The sequence below is a fragment of the Caloenas nicobarica genome, chromosome 11 (assembly GCF_036013445.1).
Source record: "Caloenas nicobarica isolate bCalNic1 chromosome 11, bCalNic1.hap1, whole genome shotgun sequence".
Taxonomy (NCBI): Eukaryota; Metazoa; Chordata; class Aves; order Columbiformes; family Columbidae; genus Caloenas; species Caloenas nicobarica.
The window spans coordinates 6,771,008-6,794,235 of record NC_088255.1 but is presented as its reverse complement, the minus strand read 5'-3'; the positions used below and the strand labels follow the sequence as shown (position 1 = coordinate 6,794,235).

The 23,228-nt window shown below is 62.3% G+C and overlaps 4 protein-coding genes across 4 annotated transcripts in view; 3 read left to right on the top strand and 1 right to left on the bottom strand.

Moving 5' to 3' along the window:
- CACNA2D2 (calcium voltage-gated channel auxiliary subunit alpha2delta 2) overlaps positions 1 to 11,715 on the top strand; it is a 218,343-nt gene extending 206,628 nt beyond the window's left edge. Inside the window, exons 22-38 of the mRNA XM_065642425.1 lie at positions 928 to 1,004; positions 4,486 to 4,546; positions 6,882 to 6,979; positions 7,202 to 7,292; positions 7,439 to 7,501; positions 7,625 to 7,728; positions 7,814 to 7,912; positions 8,004 to 8,098; positions 8,393 to 8,440; positions 8,855 to 8,926; positions 9,092 to 9,244; positions 9,363 to 9,415; positions 9,516 to 9,571; positions 9,673 to 9,796; positions 10,333 to 10,442; positions 10,631 to 10,719; positions 11,224 to 11,715. Of these exons, the coding sequence (XP_065498497.1) occupies positions 928 to 1,004; positions 4,486 to 4,546; positions 6,882 to 6,979; positions 7,202 to 7,292; positions 7,439 to 7,501; positions 7,625 to 7,728; positions 7,814 to 7,912; positions 8,004 to 8,098; positions 8,393 to 8,440; positions 8,855 to 8,926; positions 9,092 to 9,244; positions 9,363 to 9,415; positions 9,516 to 9,571; positions 9,673 to 9,796; positions 10,333 to 10,442; positions 10,631 to 10,719; positions 11,224 to 11,352 (1,522 nt within the window). The 3' untranslated portion in view covers positions 11,353 to 11,715. The remainder of the gene's footprint in view (positions 1 to 927; positions 1,005 to 4,485; positions 4,547 to 6,881; positions 6,980 to 7,201; positions 7,293 to 7,438; positions 7,502 to 7,624; positions 7,729 to 7,813; positions 7,913 to 8,003; positions 8,099 to 8,392; positions 8,441 to 8,854; positions 8,927 to 9,091; positions 9,245 to 9,362; positions 9,416 to 9,515; positions 9,572 to 9,672; positions 9,797 to 10,332; positions 10,443 to 10,630; positions 10,720 to 11,223) is intronic.
- Positions 11,716 to 14,117: 2,402 nt separating this feature from the next.
- Positions 14,118 to 17,156, top strand: TMEM115 (transmembrane protein 115). Its single transcript, XM_065642892.1, has 2 exons — positions 14,118 to 15,051; positions 15,789 to 17,156. The coding sequence occupies exons 1-2, from the start codon at positions 14,198 to 14,200 to the stop codon at positions 15,988 to 15,990; spliced, it is 1,056 nt and encodes a 351-aa protein (XP_065498964.1). The 5' UTR covers positions 14,118 to 14,197; the 3' UTR covers positions 15,991 to 17,156.
- A 74-nt stretch (positions 17,157 to 17,230) lies between these two features.
- Positions 17,231 to 19,258, bottom strand: LOC135993216 (transmembrane reductase CYB561D2). The gene is made up of 3 exons (XM_065642894.1): positions 19,106 to 19,258; positions 18,987 to 19,024; positions 17,231 to 18,767 (listed from the first exon to the last, which is right to left on the bottom strand). The coding sequence occupies exons 1-3, from the start codon at positions 19,230 to 19,232 to the stop codon at positions 18,264 to 18,266; spliced, it is 669 nt and encodes a 222-aa protein (XP_065498966.1). The 5' UTR covers positions 19,233 to 19,258; the 3' UTR covers positions 17,231 to 18,263.
- Positions 19,259 to 19,478: 220 nt separating this feature from the next.
- NPRL2 (NPR2 like, GATOR1 complex subunit) lies at positions 19,479 to 23,039 on the top strand. The gene is made up of 11 exons (XM_065642511.1): positions 19,479 to 19,600; positions 19,833 to 19,924; positions 20,395 to 20,563; positions 20,817 to 20,925; positions 21,220 to 21,356; positions 21,656 to 21,753; positions 21,842 to 21,878; positions 22,034 to 22,127; positions 22,208 to 22,325; positions 22,548 to 22,690; positions 22,959 to 23,039. The coding sequence occupies exons 1-11, from the start codon at positions 19,529 to 19,531 to the stop codon at positions 23,024 to 23,026; spliced, it is 1,137 nt and encodes a 378-aa protein (XP_065498583.1). The 5' UTR covers positions 19,479 to 19,528; the 3' UTR covers positions 23,027 to 23,039.
- Positions 23,040 to 23,228: the final 189 nt, after the last annotated feature.

Below are 23,228 nucleotides of genomic sequence, written 5' to 3'. Positions count from 1 at the left end.
AAAAAAGTCACCACCCTCCTCTTGCCGCCTGTGCTTTGGGGTGCCACCACCTCTGCCCTCTGTGCTGGTGTGCCACCAACTTTGCCATGCTTTTTGGGGTGCCACCACCTCTGCCGTGCTTTTTGGGGTGCCCAGTCTGAGGTGCCAGGTGTGGATGGGACTAGCTGGAGGGGTGGCTTGGGGGGCAAGTCCAGGTCCCGGTGGCTCAGGTGGATGTGTGACATCTCATGATGTCCGATGAGGGTCAGGCAGGGAGCCCCCCCCACTGGTGCAGCATCTGGCACAAATACCATCACCGAAGGCCGCTGGCTGCTGCAGCGGCACCCAAGAGCCCAGCTCTCCTCGGCAGCGTGTCCTATGGGTTTGGCAGCCACAAAACCACCTCCTGCCGCCTCCTTTCCCACCCTTGTCCTGCGTGCCAGAGCCCTGGCTGGTGGGTCCCTCTCCTCCCTGGTTCACCGGTAGCCAGTGCCTGTGCAATGGTTGCCTTTGGTTTCTCCTCACTGAGAAGGTTTTGTCCCTTCTTCCAAGGGCTGTGTCTCTTCCTGCCTTCCTCCCTCCCTTACAAGGATGTCACATCCCTCTTCCACGTGCATCTCCCCTGGTTCCCAGGCAGGTGTGTCCTGCCTATCTCAGCCCTGACTGGACAGACTCGCCACCTCCTGTGCTCAGGGGTGCCACCAGGATGACGCTGGGTGCTTTGGGGACAACCCTGAGTGCCACCAGGATGCCCCTGGGTGCCCCCAGGCCAGCGCTGGCTGCAGTCCCTGGCAAGAAGGACATGGCAGGGTGTGCAGGAGGCCAGCGGAGCCACTTGCCATGGGTTAGGTGCTGCTAGGGGGTATCAGGCAGGGGCTGGGGGCTGGCCAAGAGCTCTGGGTGGGTGTAAAGCCTTACAACACCTCTCTGCTCTCCCCCTCGCCGCAGCCTGGGGCTGGTCCTGCCTCCCTACAGCACCTACTACATCCAGGCCAACCTCAGCGACCAGATCCTGCAAGTGAAGTGTAAGTAGCCCCCAGCTTTGCCCACCGCCCATTCGCCCTCCCGCTCGCCCTCATGCCAGCCCGCAGCTGTTGGGGGGGGAAACACGAAGCAAAAACTTGCAAAAAGACATAGGGATCATGATGAGAGGCAAAAAGAAAAAAGTTAAAAATGAGAGGCATGAGTAGAGATGAACAGAGAAGGAAAGGAGCTGCCTGCTGGGGGAGCCCCAGGGTGCTGGGGTTTGGTCCATACACTTTGCACCCCAGAACCCAAGCCCCAGGCTGCAGGCAGGCGCTGCCCGGCACAGGCAGGGGCTGAGCCGCTGCCTGTCGCCTCCTGGGGACAGGGGCTGAGGCTGCAGCAGCCAGCTAGTTTGGGAGCCTGGGGAAGTTTGCATGGATTTCTTTAATTTCCTTTGGTTTATTATGATTCTTTGGTTTAAGCCATTTATTCTTCTTTTTATGAGTTCGGTTTCAGTTGGTTTCAATTTTCATTTGGAATTACTCTGTGTACGTGTGTGTTAGCCTGGCCCCCCCTTTCTCTCTCTTTCTCTTTCCCCTGACCCCCCCAAGCCTTTCTCCCCCCGCAGGTCCATGCTGCTCCTTGGGACCCTCTCCCCTGGGGTAGAACCGGACCCTTCTCCTTTCCCCCCCAGTTCCCCCATTTCTCCCCCTCGGCCGCCCCGGTGGCTCGACCCCAGCCCCGCTCCAGGCCTGGCCCCTGCCACCCCCGCATCCATCGGCAGGAGCCCTGTGGGGACGAGGCCAGGCTGTCCCTGTCCCCGGGAGCGGGGACCGCGTGCCCCCCGCTCTGCCCGCCGTGCCATGCATGCCCCCAACTCAGGGAGGATATTTCGATATCAAGACTGTTGCAACTGTTTGCTACTGACGCTCATTTTTCCTTTGGAGTATTGAATATATATATATATTTCTCTAGTTATATCTTTGCTTTTTTTTTTATTCTTATTTCATCGTGGCCTTTTCCTTTTGTTACTGGGTTTTTCTTTCCTTTTCTTTTTTTCATGTCGTTTTTTGCAAGAGGTTTCCTTTTGGTATGATTATGATACACAATATTTTTATTCAAACGGCGATTGAATAAAATATTGTTTGTGCCCCCCCTTCCCCCTTTCCACCCAACCCCCCTTTTTTTTTGTTTGTTGTTTTTTTGTTTGTTGTTTTTCTTGCTTTCTCTCTATGGTGGATTCACACAGTACCAAACATCAAAATGAAGGGCAAGTATTTTCAGTCTCAGACCACTCACCTTCACCACCCTGTCCCCTGCCCCGTGTCCAGTCCCCCCCTAGCCCCCTGCTTGCCCATCTCCCTGCCCGTTTGCCACGCCGAACCTGCAAACCGCCACCGACTCGCCCTTCCTCCCTCCTCCTCCTCAACCTCTCCTCCAGTCCCCCCTTTATTTGGAAGCAACATGTCTTGTTCTGTCCATGAGAGCTTTGTCACGATGACCCCCCACTCCCTCCCTGTGCATTGCTCCCAAACCTGGTTCGATATCCTTCAAGAGCCAATTTTGTATGAAACTGCCGGTTTTGATCCACAAGGTTTTTCGTAGCTAGTTTGATACCCTGCTCTTCCTCACCCCCAACCCTCTTCTTGCTCCTCTTCCTCCTGCTCACCCTCCTCCAGCTCCTTCTCCCCATCCTGGCTCCTCTGCTTCCCCCCTCCCCAAGACAACTCAACCTGAGGGATAGGGCTGCGCAGGGAGCAGGGGGCTGCGGGGGGGTGCCCAAAGGTGGCGGGGGCATAGGAGGAGTTGGGGACACAGTCCTCCACCACTTACCCTCTGGGACAGGCTTTTTTGGGGAAGCCCCCCAAGCAGAGCCAAGGTGGGGATGGGACCACCCTGGGGCAATGCCACCCCACTGCATGGGGGACAGCGAGCCTGGCCCTGCAGAGACGTGGGTTGGCTGAGCCCCAGGGCACCGCGCTGCCTGTCCCCACAGCTGTTCGGTGGCCGTCCCCGCTGCCCCAGGGCCCAGCATGGCGTGAAGCCCCTGGCAGCTGCAGTGTCCTGGTGCCAGCCGTGCCCCACGGGAGCAGCCGGGTTTGAGCCCAAAGTCCCACCAAGGCAGGTGGGGGGTGCTGAGACAGGTACCCCCCTGCAGTGGAGCGGGACGTCACCCGTGCAACCCCGGGCAGGATTTGGCCCATGTGCCCACAATGCCCGGCTGCTCACCAGAGCAGGAGGGGCCCAGTGGGGCCAGACCCACAGCTCCTGTGCAGCCCCACGGCGGGCAGGGGACACCCCGGCATGCATGGTCCCCAGGGGACCCACCCCCACACTCTCTCCCGCACACGCACCCCGCACGGCACCTGCACACCAGAAGCACCCGCTCCCCAGCACGGGCAGGGGGACGGCTGCGGGGGGCACGGCAGCGCAGCGGGGGGCAGGGGGGACAGGGCCAGGTGGGCAGGACAGCGGGGAGGTGGAAGTGTCACCCTCAGCCCTGTTCTATCAGCCTTGAGTTGCCTCTTCCCAGTGCCCCTGCGATGGCAATGCTGATGGACCAAGTACGAGTGTTTTGTACTCCTCCTCCTCTTCCTCTCATCGGCTTGTACCCAGCCCCTGCCTACGGCAAACAGTCCAACCTCTGGCTGTGCCGTGCAATGCACGGGGGGCCGGGGCGGGGGGTGTGAGGGGGTGGTGCTGCCCACCGGGGGGTCTGGCAGCCCCGGGATGTCCCGTGGCATCCCCCTACACACCCCCTAACCCGACTTGCCCCTGCAAGCTGAACCCCACATCCGCTGCTCCTCTGCCGGGGGCGTCCCCAAGAGGCACCCCAAACCCTGCTGAGCTGTGACCTCCCTCTTAAAGCAAAGTGAGGTGCTGGGCTGGTGGGTGAGCGTGGGCCCCTGTCCCCATTGGGGTCCCACCAGCCTGGGGAGGGAGGGGGCCGGCAGGGGTCTGCGGCAGAGCCCGGCAGCGCATTGCACGGCACTTTGTGGGACGGGCAGCCTCTGGTTGGACTGTCCTCAGCAAGGTTCCCCGTTTGGCCATGTTGATGCCTGAAAACTCCTTTTTTTTTTTTTTTTTTCCCCAACAACCAGCTGTTCTGGTGATCCTCCTCCGTCCAGGAGTGCAGCATGCGGTTCCCTGCCCTCGCCCACCCCCCCGCGAGAGAGAGACGCCCCCACGCCCTCCCAAACATGCATATATATACATGTGCGCGCATATATATATGTGTGTGTCTGTGTGTCCCTGCGTACACGCCGCCGGCTGCGCGTACGCAACCACCTGCAGCCCGCAACCGAGCAAATTCAAGCCGAGATGGGCAAACCTCTCCCGATTTGGCTGTGACGTTCCTTCCCGTGCGGTGCCAGCGACAGCAGAACGGCCTTTTCCTTCCTCTCTTGTTACCAAGAGCAGCAAATGCCTTTTTTTTTGTTGTTGTTCACTCCCCTCTCTCTCTGTCCGTCTCTCTCCCTCCTGGCCCCCCGGCGTCCCTGTCCCCCCTCCCCGCCGGATAACCTTCCCTTTCTGTTGCAGATTTTGAATACCTGCTGCCCAACAGCTTTGAGTCGGAGGGACATGTGTTCATTGCTCCCAGGTAGCTTTGCGTGTGCGCTTGCCGAGGTGTGCATCGGCCCCGGCCCCGCTGCCGACCCCCGCATCGCCCCCCATCCCCGCCTCATCCTGCCTCGTCCCCCCCTCCCCATCCCCTGTCGTGTGTCGTGTCCCCGCTCGGCCAAGGGGGGGGCTGCCGCCGGGACCCCAGCCCTGCTCTGCCACCCGGTTGCATCCAGCACAGTATATATGCACCCGGTAGGGCCCAGCCTCTGCGCGTGCATATATAGGTATAGTTTCTGAAAATCCCCCCGCCCCGAGCAAGGGGCCGGCGGTGGCATCATACAGTCGTGCTGGCTGCGGGAGGATAGGGAGAAGGAAGGGTAGGTTTCGGCTCAAATTCGGGGTGCCCAGGGGCCTTGGAGAGGCTGCTGGCCACAGGCTGCAAGCAGGGATGTGAGGACAGTGTAGTGGCCCCCGGACAGACAGACATGTCCCCTCCCCTGGGCTATGCCACGCAGTATTGTCACCTAGCAGGGACAAAAGGCCATCCCTCAGTGGGCTGTCTGGGGAGCCCCACAGCTCTGCCAGCACCCTTCCCACTGTTGCAGTGCAACCTCTCACCAGCCCTAATTAACATTACCAGCTAATCACATATGTACTTAAAACAGCCGAATGCCCTGTTAGTAAGCACTTTATCATTGCAGTTCTTGGGGACTGCAGCAGGTTGAGTTACAGCACAGCCACCTGTGCCACCTCAAGTACTCCCCACACTCCCTCTGCACAGCAACCGTCACTCACGCCAATTCTGGGTCAGCCGGCCCAAAATGTACAGTTATTGTGCAGTCCTGGCTTTTCAGGGGGAACTTTGTTCCCGGGCAATGCATGGGGCAGTGGGAGTGAGGCCCAGGAAATGTGGGAGCCAAGGCAGAGTATTAATGACAAACAGAAAAAGCCCGTTATTAAAAAATTGGCCCATAGATGTGCTACAGGAAGAGATATGGAGGTGATGTCCAAGCCCAAGGAGTGGGTGTTCCCCCGCCTTGCAGTGACAGGGCCAGTGTCCAGCGTGGGGCTCTGTGACTGGTGCAGCCAGAGAGAAAAGTGAGCTTTGAAAATCAGGGCGAGCCCTTCGGCGCCCCCAAAGCAGCTCTGCCAGCCCCCTCCCCGCCGTGGCTGCCAGCCCAGGTGCGAGCAGGCAGCAGGAGAACCGTGTGCCGGGGGGTCACCGGCACCCAGGGCGACTGTATGATCTGCCGCCAGCGCTGCCGTGCCCACGGGCCACTGGACATTTTCAGAAACCATATATCCCCCGTCCCTGTGGGTGTGTGAGTCCCTGTATCCGTGCGTGTCGGTGGAGGTATTTAGGTGGCTGCTCCCCCTGAGCAGGGGGTGGGGGGCTGGGACAGGCTGGCCAGGGTGCCCCAGCTTTTTCAGCTGCCCCATGGGCACGCTCCCTGCCACCTTCAGGCATTTGTCCTCTTAACGAGGTTGTTGGCAGAGGCAGGAGCTCGTGGAGGGGACAGGAGCAGGGGAGCCCTGAGCTCACTGTCACTGCCTGTGGCCGCACCGCTGAGACTGGGGGAATCGCAGCACCTGGGGATGGCACCAACCTGTTTAGAGCCTCACGGTGACCGACAGGTTCTGGCTGTCCCTGGCATCAGCAGGGCTAGTGCTCTGCACTCCGGGTGGTCCCAGAGCAGAGCGAGGACACAGCACCCCCACGCTGCCTGTCCCAGGAGGGGCTTGGGGCCAGCGATGGCCATGGGCAAGTGCCTGCCTCCGCCAGCCGGGCCTCCCCAGCACCTTACTCTCTACCCCTAAGGGTGCAGACCCGGCTGCCGAGCGCCCGCCTGGTGCCGCCGGCACAGCCACGGGGGCTCCCCAGGCAAACCCAGGCTCGCACCCACGGCAGAGCCCCCCGGGGTGCCGCAGGGGCAGGGCAGGGGGGCCCAGCCCCTCAGGTAAGTATGGTGGCAGGGGTACCCAGTCCCACCAGTAGCCCCGCCAGTATGGGGTGAGTCAGGCTCAGGGTTGTACCGCTCTGGACAAACTGGGATCCATCCAACCTGGCCGTGGCAGAGTTGATGACACCTCGGTGCCTGTGGCGGTGATGGACCCGGTGGCTGGTGTGATGGCCGAGCCAGCAGTACTGCAGGAGCAGCGGGCTGGGTGCCAGCCAGTCCGCAGAGATGCCCACAGCCAGTTGTCCCAGCGGGGTGACGCTGGCAGGAGTGGTGGCATGTCACCACCATCGTGTCCCCCGGCAAGCCCAGGTGCTGGCAACAGGGCTGGCACCTGCCCCACCGTCCCCAAGCGGGAACTGACCTTGCCTTTTCCATCCTCACAAACGACAAACCTTGTCCCTCAAACCCCAGAGAGTATTGCAAAGACCTCGACTTGTCGGATAACAACACCGAGTTCCTGGAAAACTTTATTGCTCTCATGGAAAAGGTGACCCCAGACTCCAAGCAGTGTGAGTAGCCCGGGACGGCTGGAGGGGGGGGCTGGAGGAGTGCATTGCAGGGGATGGGAGCGTGGGGGGAGATGGGGTGGGGAGTGAACTGAGCTGGGCTTGGGGACCCAGGAGCCACTGTGGAGTGCGTGCCGCTGCTGGAACAGGGTGAGGGGACATAGGTGGCCCCCACGGGGCTGGCCCTCACCTTCTCCTCCTCTTCATCTCCATCTTCCTCCCAAGGTGACAACTTCCTCCTGCACAACCTGATCCTGGACACAGGCATCACGCAGCAGCTGGTGGAGCGGGTCTGGAAGGACCAGGACCTCAACACGTAGGTGGGGGCAAGGTGGCCCAGGACGGGCAGCGCTGTCTGGAGACAGAGGGAGGTGGATCAGGGGGTGAGACGGGCTATGGGGATGGGACAGGGGCAGAGCAAAGCCCCACTGATGCCCGGCATGCCTGACCCTCTCCTCGCAGGTACAGCCTCCTGGCTGTCTTCGCAGCTACTGATGGGGGCATCACCCGCGTCTTCCCTAACAAGTGAGTGTCCGGGGGGGTGTACACGTGCCAGGCCCCACGTGATAACATGCCTGCTCCCATGGGGCCATCACTGGTGGCACCAGAGCTGAGCGACAGCTGTGGCTGTGGCTGCTCCCCACCCAGAGCTGCGGACGACTGGGAGGAGGAACCAGAGCCCTTCAATGCCAGCTTCTACCGGAGGAGCCTAGACAACAAGGGCTATATCTTCAAGCCGCCCTACAGGGATGGTGGGTGCTGGCTGGGGGCAGTGGGGGGTGGCACAGGCTGCCACTGGCCCCATGTCCCCCCTGATGCCACCTGTGCCCTCTGTAGATGGCTACCAGGGGCTGGACCTGGAGAACAACACCATTGGGATCCTGGTGAGCACCGCTGTGGAGCTCAGCATTGGGGGCAAGACACTGAAGCCGGCAGGTAGGCAGGGGACTGGGTGCCCTGCTGCCAGGCTGGGGGGTCCCTGTCCCCACCCCAAGCAGGAGCTTACTCTGCCTCCCCACTGCCCCAGTGGTGGGGGTGAAGCTGGACCTGGAGGCCTGGGCTGAGAAGTTCAAAGTGCTGGCAAGCAACCGGACGGACCGCGACCAGCTGGGTGCCCGCCGGGTATGTCCCTCAGGGCTCCCGCAGCGCTGGCACGGCACAGGGATGGGGATGGGGACAGAGAGGGAGCTCTGCTCACTGGGGATATGGCTGGGGAGTGCTGCCGGGACACGGTGCTCGTGGCCCCGCTGGGCTTGTACCTCCAGCTCAGCCCTGCCCATCACCCTGCTTGGAGCAAACATTTCCTTCTCCTGGGGACACCACCCTGCCTGTCCCCTCCTGGCCAGAACAGCTCGGGTGGGCGGGGGGGTGGAAGTTCCTGCTAACCTGTCCCTCTGACCTGGTTTCGGTTGACAGTGCGACCCCTCGACCAGCTGTGAGATGGACTGTGAGGCGAACAACAAGGTGGGTGGTGGGCAGGGGTGAGGGCAGCAGGTGGCAGCAGGTGGGTGGACAAGAGGTGGCTGGGAGGGCTCTCTGTCCCCTGCCCACCCTGCTCATGCTGTCTGGGTGAGTGTGCGCACCCTGTCCCCTTTCTACTCATGGAGCTCGGGCAGCCTCTGACCACCCTTGCAGGGACAAAGACTGGGGGTTGCCCCGTGGACCCTGAGGGGGCTGTTAAAGCCCCCAGGATGGGTGGTGGTTCCTGCTCTCTGCACCCAGCATGGGTGTTCCCAGCACCAAGATGCTCCTGAGCAGCCCACAGGCTTGGGGACACTGCGCTGCCCCCGCTGCTGGATTGGTCACCCCCCTGCCCTGCCTGTCCTGCCTTGTCCTGGGCATGACCAGGCAGTGGGTGACGCTGCCCTCCTTCCCCAGGACCTCATCTGTGTCCTCATCGATGACGGGGGCTTCCTGGTGCTCTCCAACCAGGAGGACCACTGGTACCAGGTGAGCAGTGCCCATGTGGTAGCTCTCCTGGGCGTGGGATGCCAGCAGGCACCTGAGACCTCTGAGCTCACGTCACCTGTGGCGTGACAGCCCCGTTCGAGTCCCCACTGAGGGAGACCCACGGCAAGGTGTCGTTTGGATGCAGACTTGGTGTCCCCATCCCAGGTGGGCAAGTTCTTCAGCGAGGTGGACGCCAACCTGATGTCCGCCCTCTACAACAACTCCTTCTACACCCGCAAGGAGTCCTACGACTTCCAGTCCATCTGTGCCCCTGAGGCCCAGAGCAACACGGGCGCTGCACCCCGCGGTGTCTTCGTGGTAAGCGCCCATGGGGATGGTGGCTTCCAGGTGGTCTGGGAGCTCAGGGACCTGCATGGGTGTCCCCAGTGCCCCACATGGGGACCCCCTGGCTCACTATCCCCTTCTCGGCCCACAGCCCACTGTGGCTGATCTCCTGAACCTCGCCTGGTGGACCTCAGCCGCAGCCTGGTGAGTCCTGCCATGTCCCCTTCCTGGGGGTCACTGGTGGGTGGCAGCAGCATGTCCCTGGGGCAGGGACAGCTGACGTGGCTGTGTTTTCCTTCTCAAGGTCCCTCTTCCAGCAGTTCCTGTACGGCCTCACCTACAGCAGCTGGTTCCAGACGGGTGAGTCCCCGGGGAGTCCCGGGCTGGGGTGGGCAGGGCATGTGGCAGGGGCACGTGGGGGCGGTCTGTGGCCTCCGGCCCACAGTGCTGTGCTGGCGCAGAGGAGGTGGCGGGGGACAGCATGGAGGCCAGGGAGACGAGCTGCATCATGAAGCAGACGCAGTACTACTTCAGCACTGTCAACGCCACCTACAATGCCATCATCGACTGCGGCAACTGCTCCAGGTGGGTCCATCCCACCATGCCACCACCTGGGCAGGGTTGGGGACAGCCCTTATCTGCCTTTGCCAGGAGCTCCGTGCAGCTGCCTGCGTGGAGGTGATGGGAGATGACCTGCAGCACTCAGGGCACCCGGACATTGGGGACAGAGTGCAATGTTAGCGACCCCATGGGCTGGGAGATGATGGTGACATCCCCAGAGCTTCTCCAGATGGGACCAAATGCTGAAAGCACATTGGTGCCAGTTCCATGGGCAGCCCCTCAGCACAGGGACAGGGATAGGCATGGAGATAGGAGATGGAGATGGAGATGCTGGAGATGAAGATGCTGGAGATGAAGATGGAGATGGGGATGGGGATGGGAACAGGGATGGGGATGGGAACGGGGATAGGGATGGGGATGGGGATGGGGATGGGGACAGAGATGAGGAAGGGGACACCGCACTGACTCCGCCTCCCCGGAGCCACCCACTGGCAAGGCCAGCACCAGGAGTCGGGGGGGTGAGGGCACAGGGTAAAGTGGGGTCACCACTGCTCCCCCAGGCTCTTCCATGCACAGAGACTGGCCAACACCAACCTGCTCTTCGTGGTGGCCGACAAGCCCCTCTGCAGCCAGTGCGAGTCCATCAAGCTGCTGCAGGCAGAGGTAAGAGGTATCCTTTGGTGGTCTGGCTCTGTCCTCCTCCAGCTGCGGTGGCAGAGGTGTGGGGCGACCAGTGGGAGCTGGGGGGCTGGCAGGGTGGAGGGAGCTGGCCTGTGGCCCAGAGGGGCTGGGGGTGGCTGTGGGGCACACCACATGCCCCCACTGCCCTGTCCCTGGTGGTTTCCTTGACCTGCAAAGCCCCACCGAGGGACCCCAACCAGTGTGAGCTGGTGGACAGGCCGCGCTACCGGAAAGGCCCCCACATCTGCTTTGACTACAATGCAACAGTACGTGGGGTGCAGAGGGGACAAGGTGGAGGGAAGCCCCAGGGGGCCGCTGGGCAGCCAAGCCAGGGAGTGTCCCCTTGGGGAGGGACGGGGGCAGTGGGTGTCCCCTAGGGAAGGGAGCAGAACCACAGGGGCCTCCCCAGGGGAGCAGAGCTGTAGGGTGCCCCCCCAGGCATATTGGAGGGGTGGGTGCCCCCTCCATGGGAGTGCGGAGCTATGGGGTGTCCCCCTGGGAGCAGAGACATGGGAGGACCCAGTGGGGATCGGGAGCCTTGGGGTGCCACCTGGGGAGATCAGAGCCATGGGGGTCCCTAGAGGTGATGCCATAGGGTGCCTTCCTGGGGGGAGCGGAACCATGAGGGTCCCAGAGGGAGCAGCACCATGGGGTGTCCCCCAGGGGCAGTGTTTGGGGGTCCCAGGGCAGGGGATGCAGCAGGGTTGCAGGGGGTGGTGGGTGCCCCTGCGGGAAGTGCCCCACAGCCCCTCTCCCTTTGCTCCCCCCAGGAAGATACCTCAGACTGCGGCCGAGGGGCTTCCTTCGCCCCCTCCCTGGGGGTCCTGCTCTCCCTGCAGCTGCTGCTCCTCTACTCCAGCACCAGCCGGCACCCGCTGCCCCCGGCCACCTGCCTTTAGCCCCCCTGCCTGCCCCCACCACCTCTTTTTTCTTTCAACCTTCATCACCTTCCCCAGCCCGGTGGAGTGGGAAAGACATCCCCTCCACCGCCTCGGGGACCCCCGTGATGCCTCCGGCCGCAGCCAAAGAAGAGTTGGGGTGCAGGCAGGGGCTCCCCGGCAGAGTGGGGACTGGGGGGTGCCCCGGCGTCATGTCCTCCTGGCCACTCGGACTCAGAAAGTGGTGTCAGCACCCCCCACCCGCCACTCCCCCATCCATCTCGCCTATTTTTTTAGCCTGAAGATTTTAAACCAGATCTTTCTACATCGACTTTCCAAGATTTTTGCCTGGAGACCAGCGGTGTTTAGTGTCAGCAATGAGGACACGTGGGAGAAAAAAAAAAAAAAAAAAAAAGGAAAAAAAGGGAAAAAAAAAAAAGAGGACTTGACTTGACTGTATGGGTCAGTATTATTTGTTCCAGTGGGTACCGGTGCCCCCAGCCCCCCCAGGCATGCGGGCCCCATCCCTGCAGGCTCGGGGCCAGGGGTGGGCAACCAGGGGGGCAGCCGGCCCGAGGGAGCCCTGGTCCCCGCTCCGGGCTCAGTCGCTCTCCTGCATTCTTGGGCCCAGATATTGGGGTGAAAAGGAGGGAGGAAAAAAGCGTATTTTGTTTCTTTTCCGTTCTGCAGATCACTGTGAAATCCTGCCCGCCCCCGCTCTGCCTGCCCCTCCGGCCGCCCTGGCCCTGGCAGCCCTGCCAAAGAAACTGCCACCTGTCCCCAAGGGGGATGTGCCACATGTCCCCAAGTGGGGTGTGCCATATGCCCCGCAGCAGGATGTGCTGCACATCCCCGAGCAGGAGGTGCCACATGTCCCCAGAAGGGACATGACAGGCCCCCATGCCTGTCCCACGGGGCACCGGGCTGCCGGCTGTGGTGGGGAGCTGCTCCCCGGGTGCTGCTGAGGTCCCAGCTGGGGACACCCAGCACTGGAGGACACGAGGTGCTCCTATAGGGTTCACCTGAGGTGCTCGGGCTCACACCAAGGCACTCAGGTGGGGGCAACCCCCCTCCAGCCAAAAAGCTCAGTGTTGAGGAGGCAGACAGAACAGCCCCAGCACCCCACTGCACCCCCCTGCTCCCCACTGCACCCCAGCTGGGACAGGTGCCACAGGGCTGGGGGAGCCCAGCATAAGGTGTGGGGTGCCCAGCTGTGACACCCCGGGGTGCTGCGGTGCAGGGGGTGCCGTACCCACCACCCATGCCCCCCCGCTGTTCCCGGCAGTGCCGGGGACCCGTGCCCAGGCAGGCAGCCCGAGGGACCCTCACCCCCCTGGTCACCCCGCTCAGAGCCACCCCATCGACCAGTGCTGGGGGAGCCCGCTCGACATGGCCAACCCGGGGGGGCTGGGGAGGGTGCCAGGCACTAATTAGTGCTGGGGTTAATTAATGGTCATTCTGCTTGTAGCTTTTTCAGTGTGTGTTTGGTTACTGTCTCTGGGAACCGTGTTTGAACAGATGGCTCTGTGTTACCGGGAGTGTGTGTACTTCTGTAGTCTAGTTAGGTGCTCTGCCAGAAAACCACCACTATACATACCTATAAATATATACATATATAGTCTATTTTAAGTTAAAAAAACAATGAGACGAAGGGGCAGTGCGGCCCTGGGCCCCCCACCCCCGTCCTGCCAGGGTCGCCTCCTGCTCAGTCCCCACCTGGAAGCTTCTTTCTGCTCATTCAAAGGCGTTGGGTTTTTAATTTGTTTTCTTTATTTTTAATTTCTTTGGGTTTGGGTTTGGGTTTTTTTGTTTGTTGTTTTGGGTTTTTTTGGTTTTTTGGTTTTTTTTTTTTTGTACAGAAGAGTTGTAAAACTTCAAAAACCAACAAAAAGACAATTTGTAAGATATTGTGTGTGTGACTCCTTGTAAAATATTTTCAAATGGTTTATTACAGAGACTCAGTTATTAAATAATGTTCATATTTTCACTTCACAGGTGGTGGCTGCGTCATTGCCCGGGTACGTGGGCAGGGCCGGGGGGGACACGGCACCAGGGGCGGGGGGGCAGGCAGGACATCGGGGTGCTCCTGCCAGCTGGGCCACTGCCTTCACGCCTGCCCGCAGCTGTGCTGTGGGGCTGGGGGACAGGGACACGGGCAGGACGCAGGCAGGGCACAGGCAGGCAGAGGCGGGGGGCGGGTTCACAGACACCCCCACGCTGCACAGGAGGGGCCGCACAGGGGCTGAGCCCCCGCTGCCCCCCCCTCCAGGCTCCCCCATGTCCCCGTGTCCCCTCAGGTCCGTGTCGCCCCTTCCCCACGTCCTGTATCCATGTCCCCTGTGCCACAGACCCCTCACCCCGCCACGCCTGTGTCCTCCTGTGTCCGCGTCCCCGCATCCATGTGCCCGTGTGCTGTGGGGTCAACGTCCCCGAGCGGCCCCCGTGCCTGGCCCACACGTGTCCGTGTCCATTTCCTGTCCCCCCCCCACCCCTGGCTTTGCGCCCCACACGTCCAGGCCCCCGTGACTGTCCCCCTCATAACGTACGTCTGTGTTCCTGTGGCCGCCCCGCCCACGTGGCCCGCAGCCGCGGCCGGACTACATGTCCCAGCGTGCCCCGCGGCGGGCCCCGGGCCCGCCCCCAGCGGCCCGGCCCGGCCCCGCCCAGTGCCGCGCATGCGCAGAGCTGCTGTTTGTCCGCGCCCGGCCTGGCCCAGCAGCGGGGCCCAGCAGCGGGGCCCAGCGCGGCCTGAGGCGGCGGCGGGAGGGGCCGGGGCCTGGTCGGGGGCTGAGCGGGGCCCGGCGGGGAGGAGGCGGCCCCGGCGGGGGCGGGGGGCAGCCCCGTCCCGCCGGTGGGGGCGCCGAAGATGCGGCGGTACCTGCCGGTGGCCCGGCAGCACTTTCTGGCGGCGCTGGCCGGCACCAGCGTGGTGGTGAAGTCGCTGAGCGCCGCCGTGGTCCTGCTCTACCTGCTCTCCTTCGGCCTGGACACGGCCTACGGCCTGGGGGTGACCCCCGGCTACCTCCTGCCCCCCAACTTCTGGGTGTGGACGCTGCTGACGCAGGGGCTGGTGGAGGAGCGGGCCTGGGGCCTGGCGGCCAGCCTGGCCACGCTGGGGGTGGCCGGGCGGCTGCTAGAGCCCCTCTGGGGCGCCCTGGAGCTGCTGGTCTTCTTCGCGGTGGTGAACGTCTCGGTGGGGCTCCTGGGGGCCCTCGCCTACTTCCTCACCTACGTGGCCTCCTTCCACTTCGCCTACCTGTTCGCTGTGCGCATCCACGGTGGGCTGGGCTTCCTCGGGGGAGTCCTGGTGGCCCTCAAGCAGACGATGGGGGACAGTACCGTCCTGAAGGTGCCCCAGGTCAGAATGAAGGCTGTCCCCATGCTCCTGCTGCTTCTCCTGACTCTGCTGCGCCTCACCACCCTCATCGAGAGCAATGTACTGGCCTCATACGGCTTCGGGCTCCTCTCCAGCTGGGTCTATCTCCGTTTCTACCAGCGGCACAGTAGAGGCCGTGGAGACATGTCCGACCACTTCGCCTTTGCCACTTTCTTCCCCGAGATCCTGCAGCCCGTGGTGGGTCTGGTGGCCAATCTGGTGCACGGCATCCTGGTGAAGGTGAAGGTCTGCCGCAAGACAGTCAAACGCTACGACGTGGGCGCCCCATCATCCATCACCATCAGCCTGCCAGGAACAGACCCCCAGGATGCCGAGAGGAGAAGGTACCACTCACCCGTTTCCACGGGGATCATGTTTACAGGCAGTGAGGGTCAGGTTTAAAATCCAAATATGGAGAAGTGGGTAGAAGTGCAGGGTGCTAAGGGGGAGCCTTCTCCAGGGGGTCTGCTGGGGGCTGTCCTCCCTGCCACAGAGGTGGTGGGGAGCATTTCAAGGGGCTGGTAGGTTGTTGTCCCACTCTTCCCAACGCAGAGCAGTGCTGAAAGTGCAGGGGAGGAGGAATGAAGAGATCCTGGGGAAGGAGCAGGCGGGGTTTGGGGGTCAGGAATCCCTATAGGAGGGGGATGGTGGCAGTCCCCACGCACGGCAGCCCCACACCCATCATCCTGGTGCAGGGGAAGGTGCTGAGTCAGCCCCACGCACCAGCCCCCAGCATGCCCGCTGGCCTTTCCAAGGCTCAGCAGGAGGATTTGGCCAAGGCATTGGCACTGCACTTGCCCCTGTCCTCTTTTACACCTTTTGGCCCCTGTTCCCAGAGAGGCCTCGTGTGCTGACAGCCTCCAAGTGCTCCACGTGGCACAAGAACTCTGCATGTGTAGTCTGAGAGCGTGAGTGGGTGTTTTCGGGGCAGTCCTAGGTGTGCCAGGTCATCTCTAGTGCTGCTGAATCCCCCATGTCCTGCCAGGGAGAGGCCAGGGACGGCCTCGCACAGCACCCCAATTAACCCCTGCCTTGCCCATTGGACCTGGGGTTAACCTGCCCATCTGCCCTTGCCCCGCAGGCAGCTGGCCCTGAAGGCCCTGAACGAGCGGCTGAAGCGCGTGGAGGACCAGTCGGCCTGGCCTAGCATGGAAGATGAGGAGGAGGAGGCAGCCGCGCCAAAGGCTGACACCCCGCTGCTACCTGACCCCGGTGCAGCCGGGAAGGGCGCTGGCCAGGAGTCCAGCCTCATCACCTTCCAGGACGCCCCATCCCAGCTGTGACCAGCCAACATGCTGCCCCCTTCCCCGCCCTGTCTCCATTGGAGAGCTGCTACCCGCCTCGTGTACCCCCCACACAGCCGGGACGCTTAGCAGGGAGTGGGGACTCCTCCCGTGGCAGAGGCAGGGGGGCTACCTCATTCCAACGATTCGTTGCCACCCACGGCCAGCACCGGCCACCCAGGATGACGACGCTGCCGCCACCACAAGGACAGGGGTTCTTCGAGGCGCTCCCCTGGGCGCAGGGCGGGCCATGGCACCAGCATCCAGGAGGGGGACATGGGTCTGATCCCTGCCCTGAGGCCGATGTGCTTGCCCATGCGGGAGCAAAGTCAGCAGCACTTTCTCATGTCTCCTCTGCACTGGAGCTCGGCCGGAGCACTCAACACTTATTTCCTCTTTTCTGAAGGTAGTTTTGTCCCTAACCAAGGGAACAGGAAGGCTGGCGGGTTTCTTTTCTGAAATCCCTTTCCTGTGGGGAGCCTCCCCACGGCCCCAGCAGAAGCTCATCCGAACTGGTGAGAGGTTTGTCAGGCGAGGGGACAGGCTGCAGGGCAGGAGGGGGCTGCCCAGCCCCTCTCAGCAGTGGGCTGGCAATGCCAGCTCTGGGCTTTGCGTATTGGGCGTTCTCTCCTCTCTCCCGCCTCTGAGACAGCCCCGTGAGGAGCCATTGCCCTCGGCCACTCCCTGGCTAATCCGTTTGTCAGATTACACTAGAAGCTGGAATTAATTTTTATGGTGGGGCTCTTGCCGCTTCCTCCAGCAGCAGGTTTTCTTTCCTGCAGGTAGAATATGGGGTCACCCTTCTCTTTTCCTCTGTGTTGCTGGGCTTTTTTTTTTTTTTTTTTTTCTGGATGGAGAGGATGCTTCCTGCGACAGCCTCCTCACAGCTTCTGATCCCCCGGGCAGACCCCAGCCCGAGATGCGGGTCAATGGTGTCATGATTATTTTTTTAAAGGACCACACAAGAAGGTTTTGTCAACCGGGAAAAAACGTTTCGTTATCAATAAAGAGTTCTTCAAAAGAATTGGCTCCTGCAGCAGCACATGGGCAGGGGGCACAGAGCAGCCCCTGGGGGCTCTGGTGCAGAAGCCTGGGGAGGGGGTTTCTTCCCAGCTGCTCCTAGCAGTTTGAGAGAGACTCTTTGCAAGTAGGATGTGGGAGATCTGCAGCAGGGGGATGTCTGCCAACACCCCAGAAGTCCCCTGGGTAGTAAAGAGGGCTTGTCGTGCTGTAGCTGCCTGAAATCTTTATTGAATAAAAGCTCTGGATACAGAGGAATTTCCCAGCCTGGGAGCTCTGGCCCTGTCGAGAGCAGGGTATGTGCTGAGGAGCAGCCATGGGGCCACTGCAGCAGACAGAGCCTCGCGCTGCCCAGCTGCCCCAATGGCGCACAGGCTGGAAGGCCAGCTGTCGCCCCGGCGAGGCAAGGAAGTGACCTTCTGCCTTCCTGAGGGCTGTTTCGCAGGCTGGCTGGAAGGCTCGTCCTGAGCCCTGCTCCCCCTGTGCTCGCACTGTTCCCTGTGCCCCTCAGAGGGACAAAATGCCGGTTTGCATCTCAGCTCATTAATTTGCTTTGTAAAATGACCCCCACGTCCTGCCAGGCTGAAGCATCGCTGTCCCAGCCTGCAGGAAGGATTTGTGCGTGGTGATGGGTGCTTGGATCCGCAGCCATCAGGCAGGGCTGTTTGTACTGGTCACAGAGAGCCCCCAGGCTGTGCCATGGGGATGGACACCTTGGGTGCTGCCACCCGGCTTCAGCTGTCCCGTGGCTGAAGCCACAACTGTACCCTGTGCTTTTACTGGCCAAGCTGCCTTGGTGGCAGGAGAGGCAGTGCAGTGCCCACTGCAGCCTCCTGGGCGAGCAGGCTCTCCCTGCCCTCCTCACCAGGAACGTGCCAGCTCCTGGCCTGCCTGCTCCAAAGCAGCCCTGGGTGGTAAGGGGAGGAAAAAGAAGCAGGAATCCTGAGTGAACCTGCCAGTTCCCAGCACCGAGCACCAAGCTGCTGTGCAGACCAGCAGCGTTACTTGTGCTGGGAAATGTCCCCACCAAGGCAGGCATGAGGTGGGCAGCTCCCACCTGCTTCATGTCGCGCACATTGTAGCTGCTCCCCAGGGACAGGACACTACAGACAGTCCAGGACTAATGAGATGAGTAGGTAGAGATCAAGTTCTAAAGAGACCCTGTGTGAGCAGGAGACCCCCATGGGGGGCTGTGGGGACAAGCCCTGGCCTCACTGGCTTGCGCAGGGGAAGTATGGATCCGTGCTGGGCCCTCAGTGCTGGCTCCGCTTGCGGTACAGGTAAGCGTTGCTCACCTGGTTCATGATAACCAGGCTGGTGAGAAGGGGACACAGCATGGCGAGGTACCAGGAGACGCTGGTCACCGAGGTGGTGAACCACAGAGAGCACATGCCCAGCATCAGGCTGGCACAGCCCAGCAGGTAGCCCACCAGCCCTGAGGTTGCGTGGTACAGCTTGAGCTTGGCTAGCGTCCAGTTCTTCATCAGCTTAGGGTAGAGCAGGAGCACCCCGCCCGCGCACTGCCCGCTGGCGTACAGCACGGTCAGCAGCCCCGTCAGGCCATGCCAGGTGGCGAAGTGGGGCTTGCCGTTCAGGTGCTTGTTGTAGGTGATGATGCCCAGCCCCAGGAGGGCGCAGAGGAGGGCGAGCAGCTGGAGGGCCCAGTGCACCCGGACTTTGACTTTGCGGGAGAACGAGCGGAGCAGCGAGGTCTCCGGGGAGAATATCAGCAGGGCTTCCGTCATCAGGAACGAGAACTGGGAGACAGAGGGCAGGGGGATTGGCACGGCCGCCGCCACCCCTCCGCCACGGCCGGGGGCAGAGCCGGCAGCGGGTCCGCCTCCCCCGGGGCTCTGCCTCCCACCGCCCACGGAAAGCAGAGGAGCCTTGTCCTCTCCGCCAGCTCCCCGAGGGCGGTGCCCGTGGGAAGGGGGCAGTACGGCGAGGTGTCCGGTAACCGGGGCGGCGGGACTTACCGCGAGGGCCATGAGCAGCGGGTGCCAGGAGAACAGACCTGCAAGGGAAGGGCAGGCGCTGAGCTGAGCTGCGGAGAGGCCCGGCCCCCCGCCCAGACCCCGCTGCCCCCGGCACTCACTGGATCCAGGCCGCGCCAGCACGGCCACGGCGGTGGGGAAGCCCAGCGCCACGAGGTGGGCGGCGGCGCCAGCGGCGGCGCGCAGGGAGCGGTACAGCCGCGACTCGGTCTCGGCCGTCAGGGCCATGGCGGCCTGTGGGGGAACCGCTGCCGCCGCCGCCGACACGGGCGGGCCGCCGAGGGGACCCCGATTGGTCGAGACGGCTGTCCGTCTGCGCTAGGGCCCGCCTCCGCCGCGCCGCTCCGCCGCTGAATGGGTGGTATGCGCTGTCGTTCAGAGAGAGGGCCCGCCCCCGCCGGCGTGGTGTCAGTCCCTCCGGAAGGGCGCTACGGTGGCCGGCTGAGTCCTTGCCGCATGCGCGCTGTGGGCCGCCAGCGCGCCGCTGCCGCACCGGGGCCTGAGCGGGCCCTCCCGGGGTCGCCATGGGCGGCAGGATTGAGTGCGTGTTCTTCAGCGAGTTCCACCCCACGCTGGGGCCCAAGATTACCTACCAGGTGTGGGGAGCGTCTGGGCCTGGGTCCGGAGGGGAAGCGGGGCCTGAGAGCACCTGCCGGGTGCCGGGGCAGGGCCTGGGCGGGGGGCGTGAAGCTCCTTCCCGCTGGGGGACTGGGAGCGCCCACAGGGGAGAACAGGGGAGCAGGGGTGGAGGCCACTCCCCGGGGGGACTCGGGGCTGGGACGGGTTCGGCACCGCGTGGGGCTGGAGCGGGGCCCTCTGCCGCTGCAGGTCCCGGAGGATTTCATCTCTCGGGAGCTCTTTGACACCATCCAGGTGTACGTCATCACGAAGCCCGAGCTGCAGAACAAGCTGATCACCGTGTGAGTGTTGGCAAGCCACCCATCCTTCCCCCGGGGGGTAAAACCGCTGTCCTCACGACTGGGAGAGTCTCTGCCAGCAGGAGGTGCCCGTGCGGTGATGTGACAGTGCCAGCATCAGCTCTGGGTCACAGAGATTCCTGCCCCGTGGTCAGCAGGTTCATGCCGATGCCCACAGTTATCCGTGCAGAGGGGTTGGGTACCTGATTCTGTGGGTGGCTGGAGCTGTATGTGGTTCTCTGCTGTCCTCAAATCCATGAAATTCAAGCAAGTCTTTGGAGCTGTGCAGGTTTTGAAAGGAGACTGTTCTGTTCTCTCATAGGTGACTCTTTTTCCGCTTCTTTAGACTATGCTTTGCACTCTGAGCATTTGGGGATTAGACATCAAAGCAGAGGAGCCAGAGCTGACCAGCCTCGTGCAGGGCTCAGGCCTCTCTCCGGGCACAGGTGCAGGTTGTACTTGTCTCCCTGCAGGACAGCCATGGAGAAGAAGCTGATCGGCTGCCCCGTCTGTATCGAGCACAAGAAGTACAGCCGAAATGCTCTGCTCTTCAACCTGGGCTTCGTGTGCGATGCCAGAGCCAAGGCCTGTGCGCTGGAGCCCATAGTGAAGAAGCTGGCTGGCTACCTCACCACCCTCGAGGTGAGGCCATACCCAGTGCCACGGGAGGCTGCCCGCCTCACGACCCACCCCACAGAGTCACCAGTGTCTTGGCAAGTGTTGTGCGGCACTGGGCGTTGCTGGGGTAGCGGCCAGGTTTGTGGCAAGGAGGGAATTGTGCTGGTTTTACCCATGCACCGCTTGAAGTTTAAGGGAGAACGGGATCCAAGATGTGCGGTTCCTGTAGCCAGTAATCCTGCAGGGAGGAGCTGACTCGATTTTCTGCTCTCTTCAGCTGGAAAGTGGCTTCATCTCCAATGAGGAGAGTAAACAGAAGCTGGTGCCCATCATGACCATTCTGCTGGAGGAGCTGAACGCCAAAGGAAAGTGCACCCTTCCCATAGGTACGGCAGCTGCATCATCCCTGGCCCTGCAGCAGGGGAGGCAGCTGGGCCATCCCCTGCCCAGTTCAGCTCTGCCTACGCTGCTCCTGGCAGCTCCCTGCCTGTCTGTGCTTGGAGCTGGAGGGTGCCCGAGCCAGCCGTGCCCTGTGTGCCTTGAAGGGCGGGAGTGATGGGATTACAAGCTGCAAACACCCACCTCTATGCAGTGTGGTGGTGTCCTGGGACTGGGGGTCGTGAGCTCCCAAGGGAGCAGAGGTTTCTGTGGGGACTGAGCACTCCCTCTTCCCTGGCCAGATGAGTCAAACACCATCCACCTGAAGGTGATCGAGCAGCGCCCAGACCCCCCCATCGTACAGGAGTATGATGTCCCCGTCTTCACCCAAGACAAGGACGACTTCTTCAACTCCCAGTGGGACCTCACCACACAGCAGGTCTGTGTGCTTGACCGAGTACAGTGCACTTTGAATGGGATCTGTTTCCAGCCTGCCCAGAAGCTGAGGGGAGTCGGGCTGTCCCAGAGATCACCACGTTAATGAGCACAGTTCGGTGCTCCCCTTGTCTTTGTGCTCAGGCCTGCAAGTGACCCATTCTCCCAAAATGTGGATTAAATGCTGCTGGGGATGGAGTGCCCCCATCCCAGCATGCTCCAAGATGCAGGAGAGTTTCTGGGGCTTCGGAGTGATGCCTTTGGCCTCTCTCCCCTCTTAGCTCTTGCTTCCTCCCCTGTTAGATCCTGCCCTACATTGATGGCTTTCGGCACGTCCAGAAGATTTCCGCAGAAGCCGACGTGGAGCTGAACTTGGTGCGCATCGCCGTGCAAAACCTGCTGTGAGTGCGGGGAAGGGGGCCTGGCCAGCCCGCGGGAGGGTGGTGGGTGCTGGCAGAGGGTCTCTGACATTTCCCTGTCTATCTGCAGGTACTATGGGGTCGTCACGCTTGTCTCCATACTCCAGGTGGGTCAGGCCATGGACCATGGGGCCGCGAGTGGGATTCAGGGAGCAGCTGCAGGATTGGGATCGCTATGTGGAGGGAACAGCGGGGTTCGGAATGGGCAGGTCTGTCTCTCAGACCCGTGGCTGAGCAGAGCTGGTTTTCCCTTGTCCTCCAGTACTCCAACGTCTACTGCACCACACCAAAGGTCCAGGACCTGGTGGACGACAAGTGTCTCCAGGAAGAATGTCTGTCTTACGTCACCAAACAAGGTAGAGAGATCCTGTGCTGCTGGCAGAAGCAGAGGGAGGGGAGGCTGGAGGGGAGGCTGACTAGTGACTTGTCCCCGCAGGGCACAAGCGAGCCAGCCTCAGGGACGTCTTCCAGCTGTACTGCGGGCTGAGCCCTGGCACGACGGTGCGAGACCTCATCTCCCGCTACACCCTGCAGCTCCAGAGGGTGGATGAGAGGTGGGAGCCAGTGCCCTCCTGTTCGGTCCCCAAGGGAATGATGACACTAGGGGTGGGGGGAGTGAGTGTGGGGGAGCAAAGAGGGGAAACCCAACCTCTACGTCTGCAGGTGGGGATACTGAGGCAGTGGTGTGGCGTGGTGAAACCAGGACAGAATAGGGAGAGTTGGAGTGTTTGAAGCCTCAGTGTCATGGTCCCAGTCTCTTACCTCCCCATCCCCAGGAGGCTCATCCAGTTTGGCTTGATGAAGGGCCTTATCCGTCGGCTCCAGAAATACCCTGTCAAGGTTGCCCGGGATGAGCGGAGCCACCCAGCCCGGCTGTACACGGGCTGCCACAGCTACGATGAGATCTGCTGCAAGACAGGTGAGGATCCAAGCCACTCTGTCTGGCTCTTGGGGCCGGTGGCGTGCAGGGGACTGCCTGTGTGCCCAGGGCCATATGCTGATTTGGGGCTCTCCCTCACCCCTTTGGGAGCTTTCACACTGCAGGGAGATGAGACTCTGTGCTGGGCTCTATGCTGAACTGGGCTGCCAAGCCCATGCTGCTGAGGCGGGGTGGTTGGGGGACCCAGCCAGCCCCCCGACACCGCTGCTGGGCACCCCAGTGACACCCCACTGCCTTCCCCCTCCAGGCATGAGTTACAAGGAGCTGGATGAGCGCCTAGAGAACGACCCCAACATCATCGTGTGCTGGAAATGACGGCGGGAATGGCAGCCGGGGGCTGTGTGTTCCCCGACGCGTCCTCCGTGTGTGTCTCCGTGTGTCTCCCCAGAGCTCTGCACGCCGCCGCCGTCGCTCCTCCGCGCCGCCAGGGGGCGCCAGAGCCTTCCCCGCGCCGCCAGTGGCCCGCAGAGGCTCCTCCGCTCCGGCAGGGGGCGGCAGAGCGGCCCCAGCGCTCCCC

Excerpts from the sequence above, each read along its gene's own strand:
- TMEM115 (XM_065642892.1), top strand. The coding sequence starts at position 14,198 with ATGCGGCGGTACCTGCCGGTGGCCCGGCAGCACTTTCTGGCGGCGCTG. Across the intron at positions 15,052-15,788 it reads CAGGATGCCGAGAGGAGAAG|GCAGCTGGCCCTGAAGGCCC; the intron begins GTACCACTCACC and ends CTTGCCCCGCAG.
- LOC135993216 (XM_065642894.1), bottom strand. The coding sequence starts at position 19,232 with ATGGCCCTGACGGCCGAGACCGAGTCGCGGCTGTACCGCTCCCTGCGC. Across the intron at positions 19,025-19,105 it reads GCTGGCGCGGCCTGGATCCA|GTCTGTTCTCCTGGCACCCG; the intron begins GTGAGTGCCGGG and ends CTTCCCTTGCAG. Across the intron at positions 18,768-18,986 it reads CGCTGCTCATGGCCCTCGCG|TTCTCGTTCCTGATGACGGA; the intron begins GTAAGTCCCGCC and ends TCTGTCTCCCAG.
- NPRL2 (XM_065642511.1), top strand. The coding sequence starts at position 19,529 with ATGGGCGGCAGGATTGAGTGCGTGTTCTTCAGCGAGTTCCACCCCACG. Across the intron at positions 19,601-19,832 it reads GGCCCAAGATTACCTACCAG|GTCCCGGAGGATTTCATCTC; the intron begins GTGTGGGGAGCG and ends CTGCCGCTGCAG. Across the intron at positions 21,754-21,841 it reads ATCGCCGTGCAAAACCTGCT|GTACTATGGGGTCGTCACGC; the intron begins GTGAGTGCGGGG and ends GTCTATCTGCAG.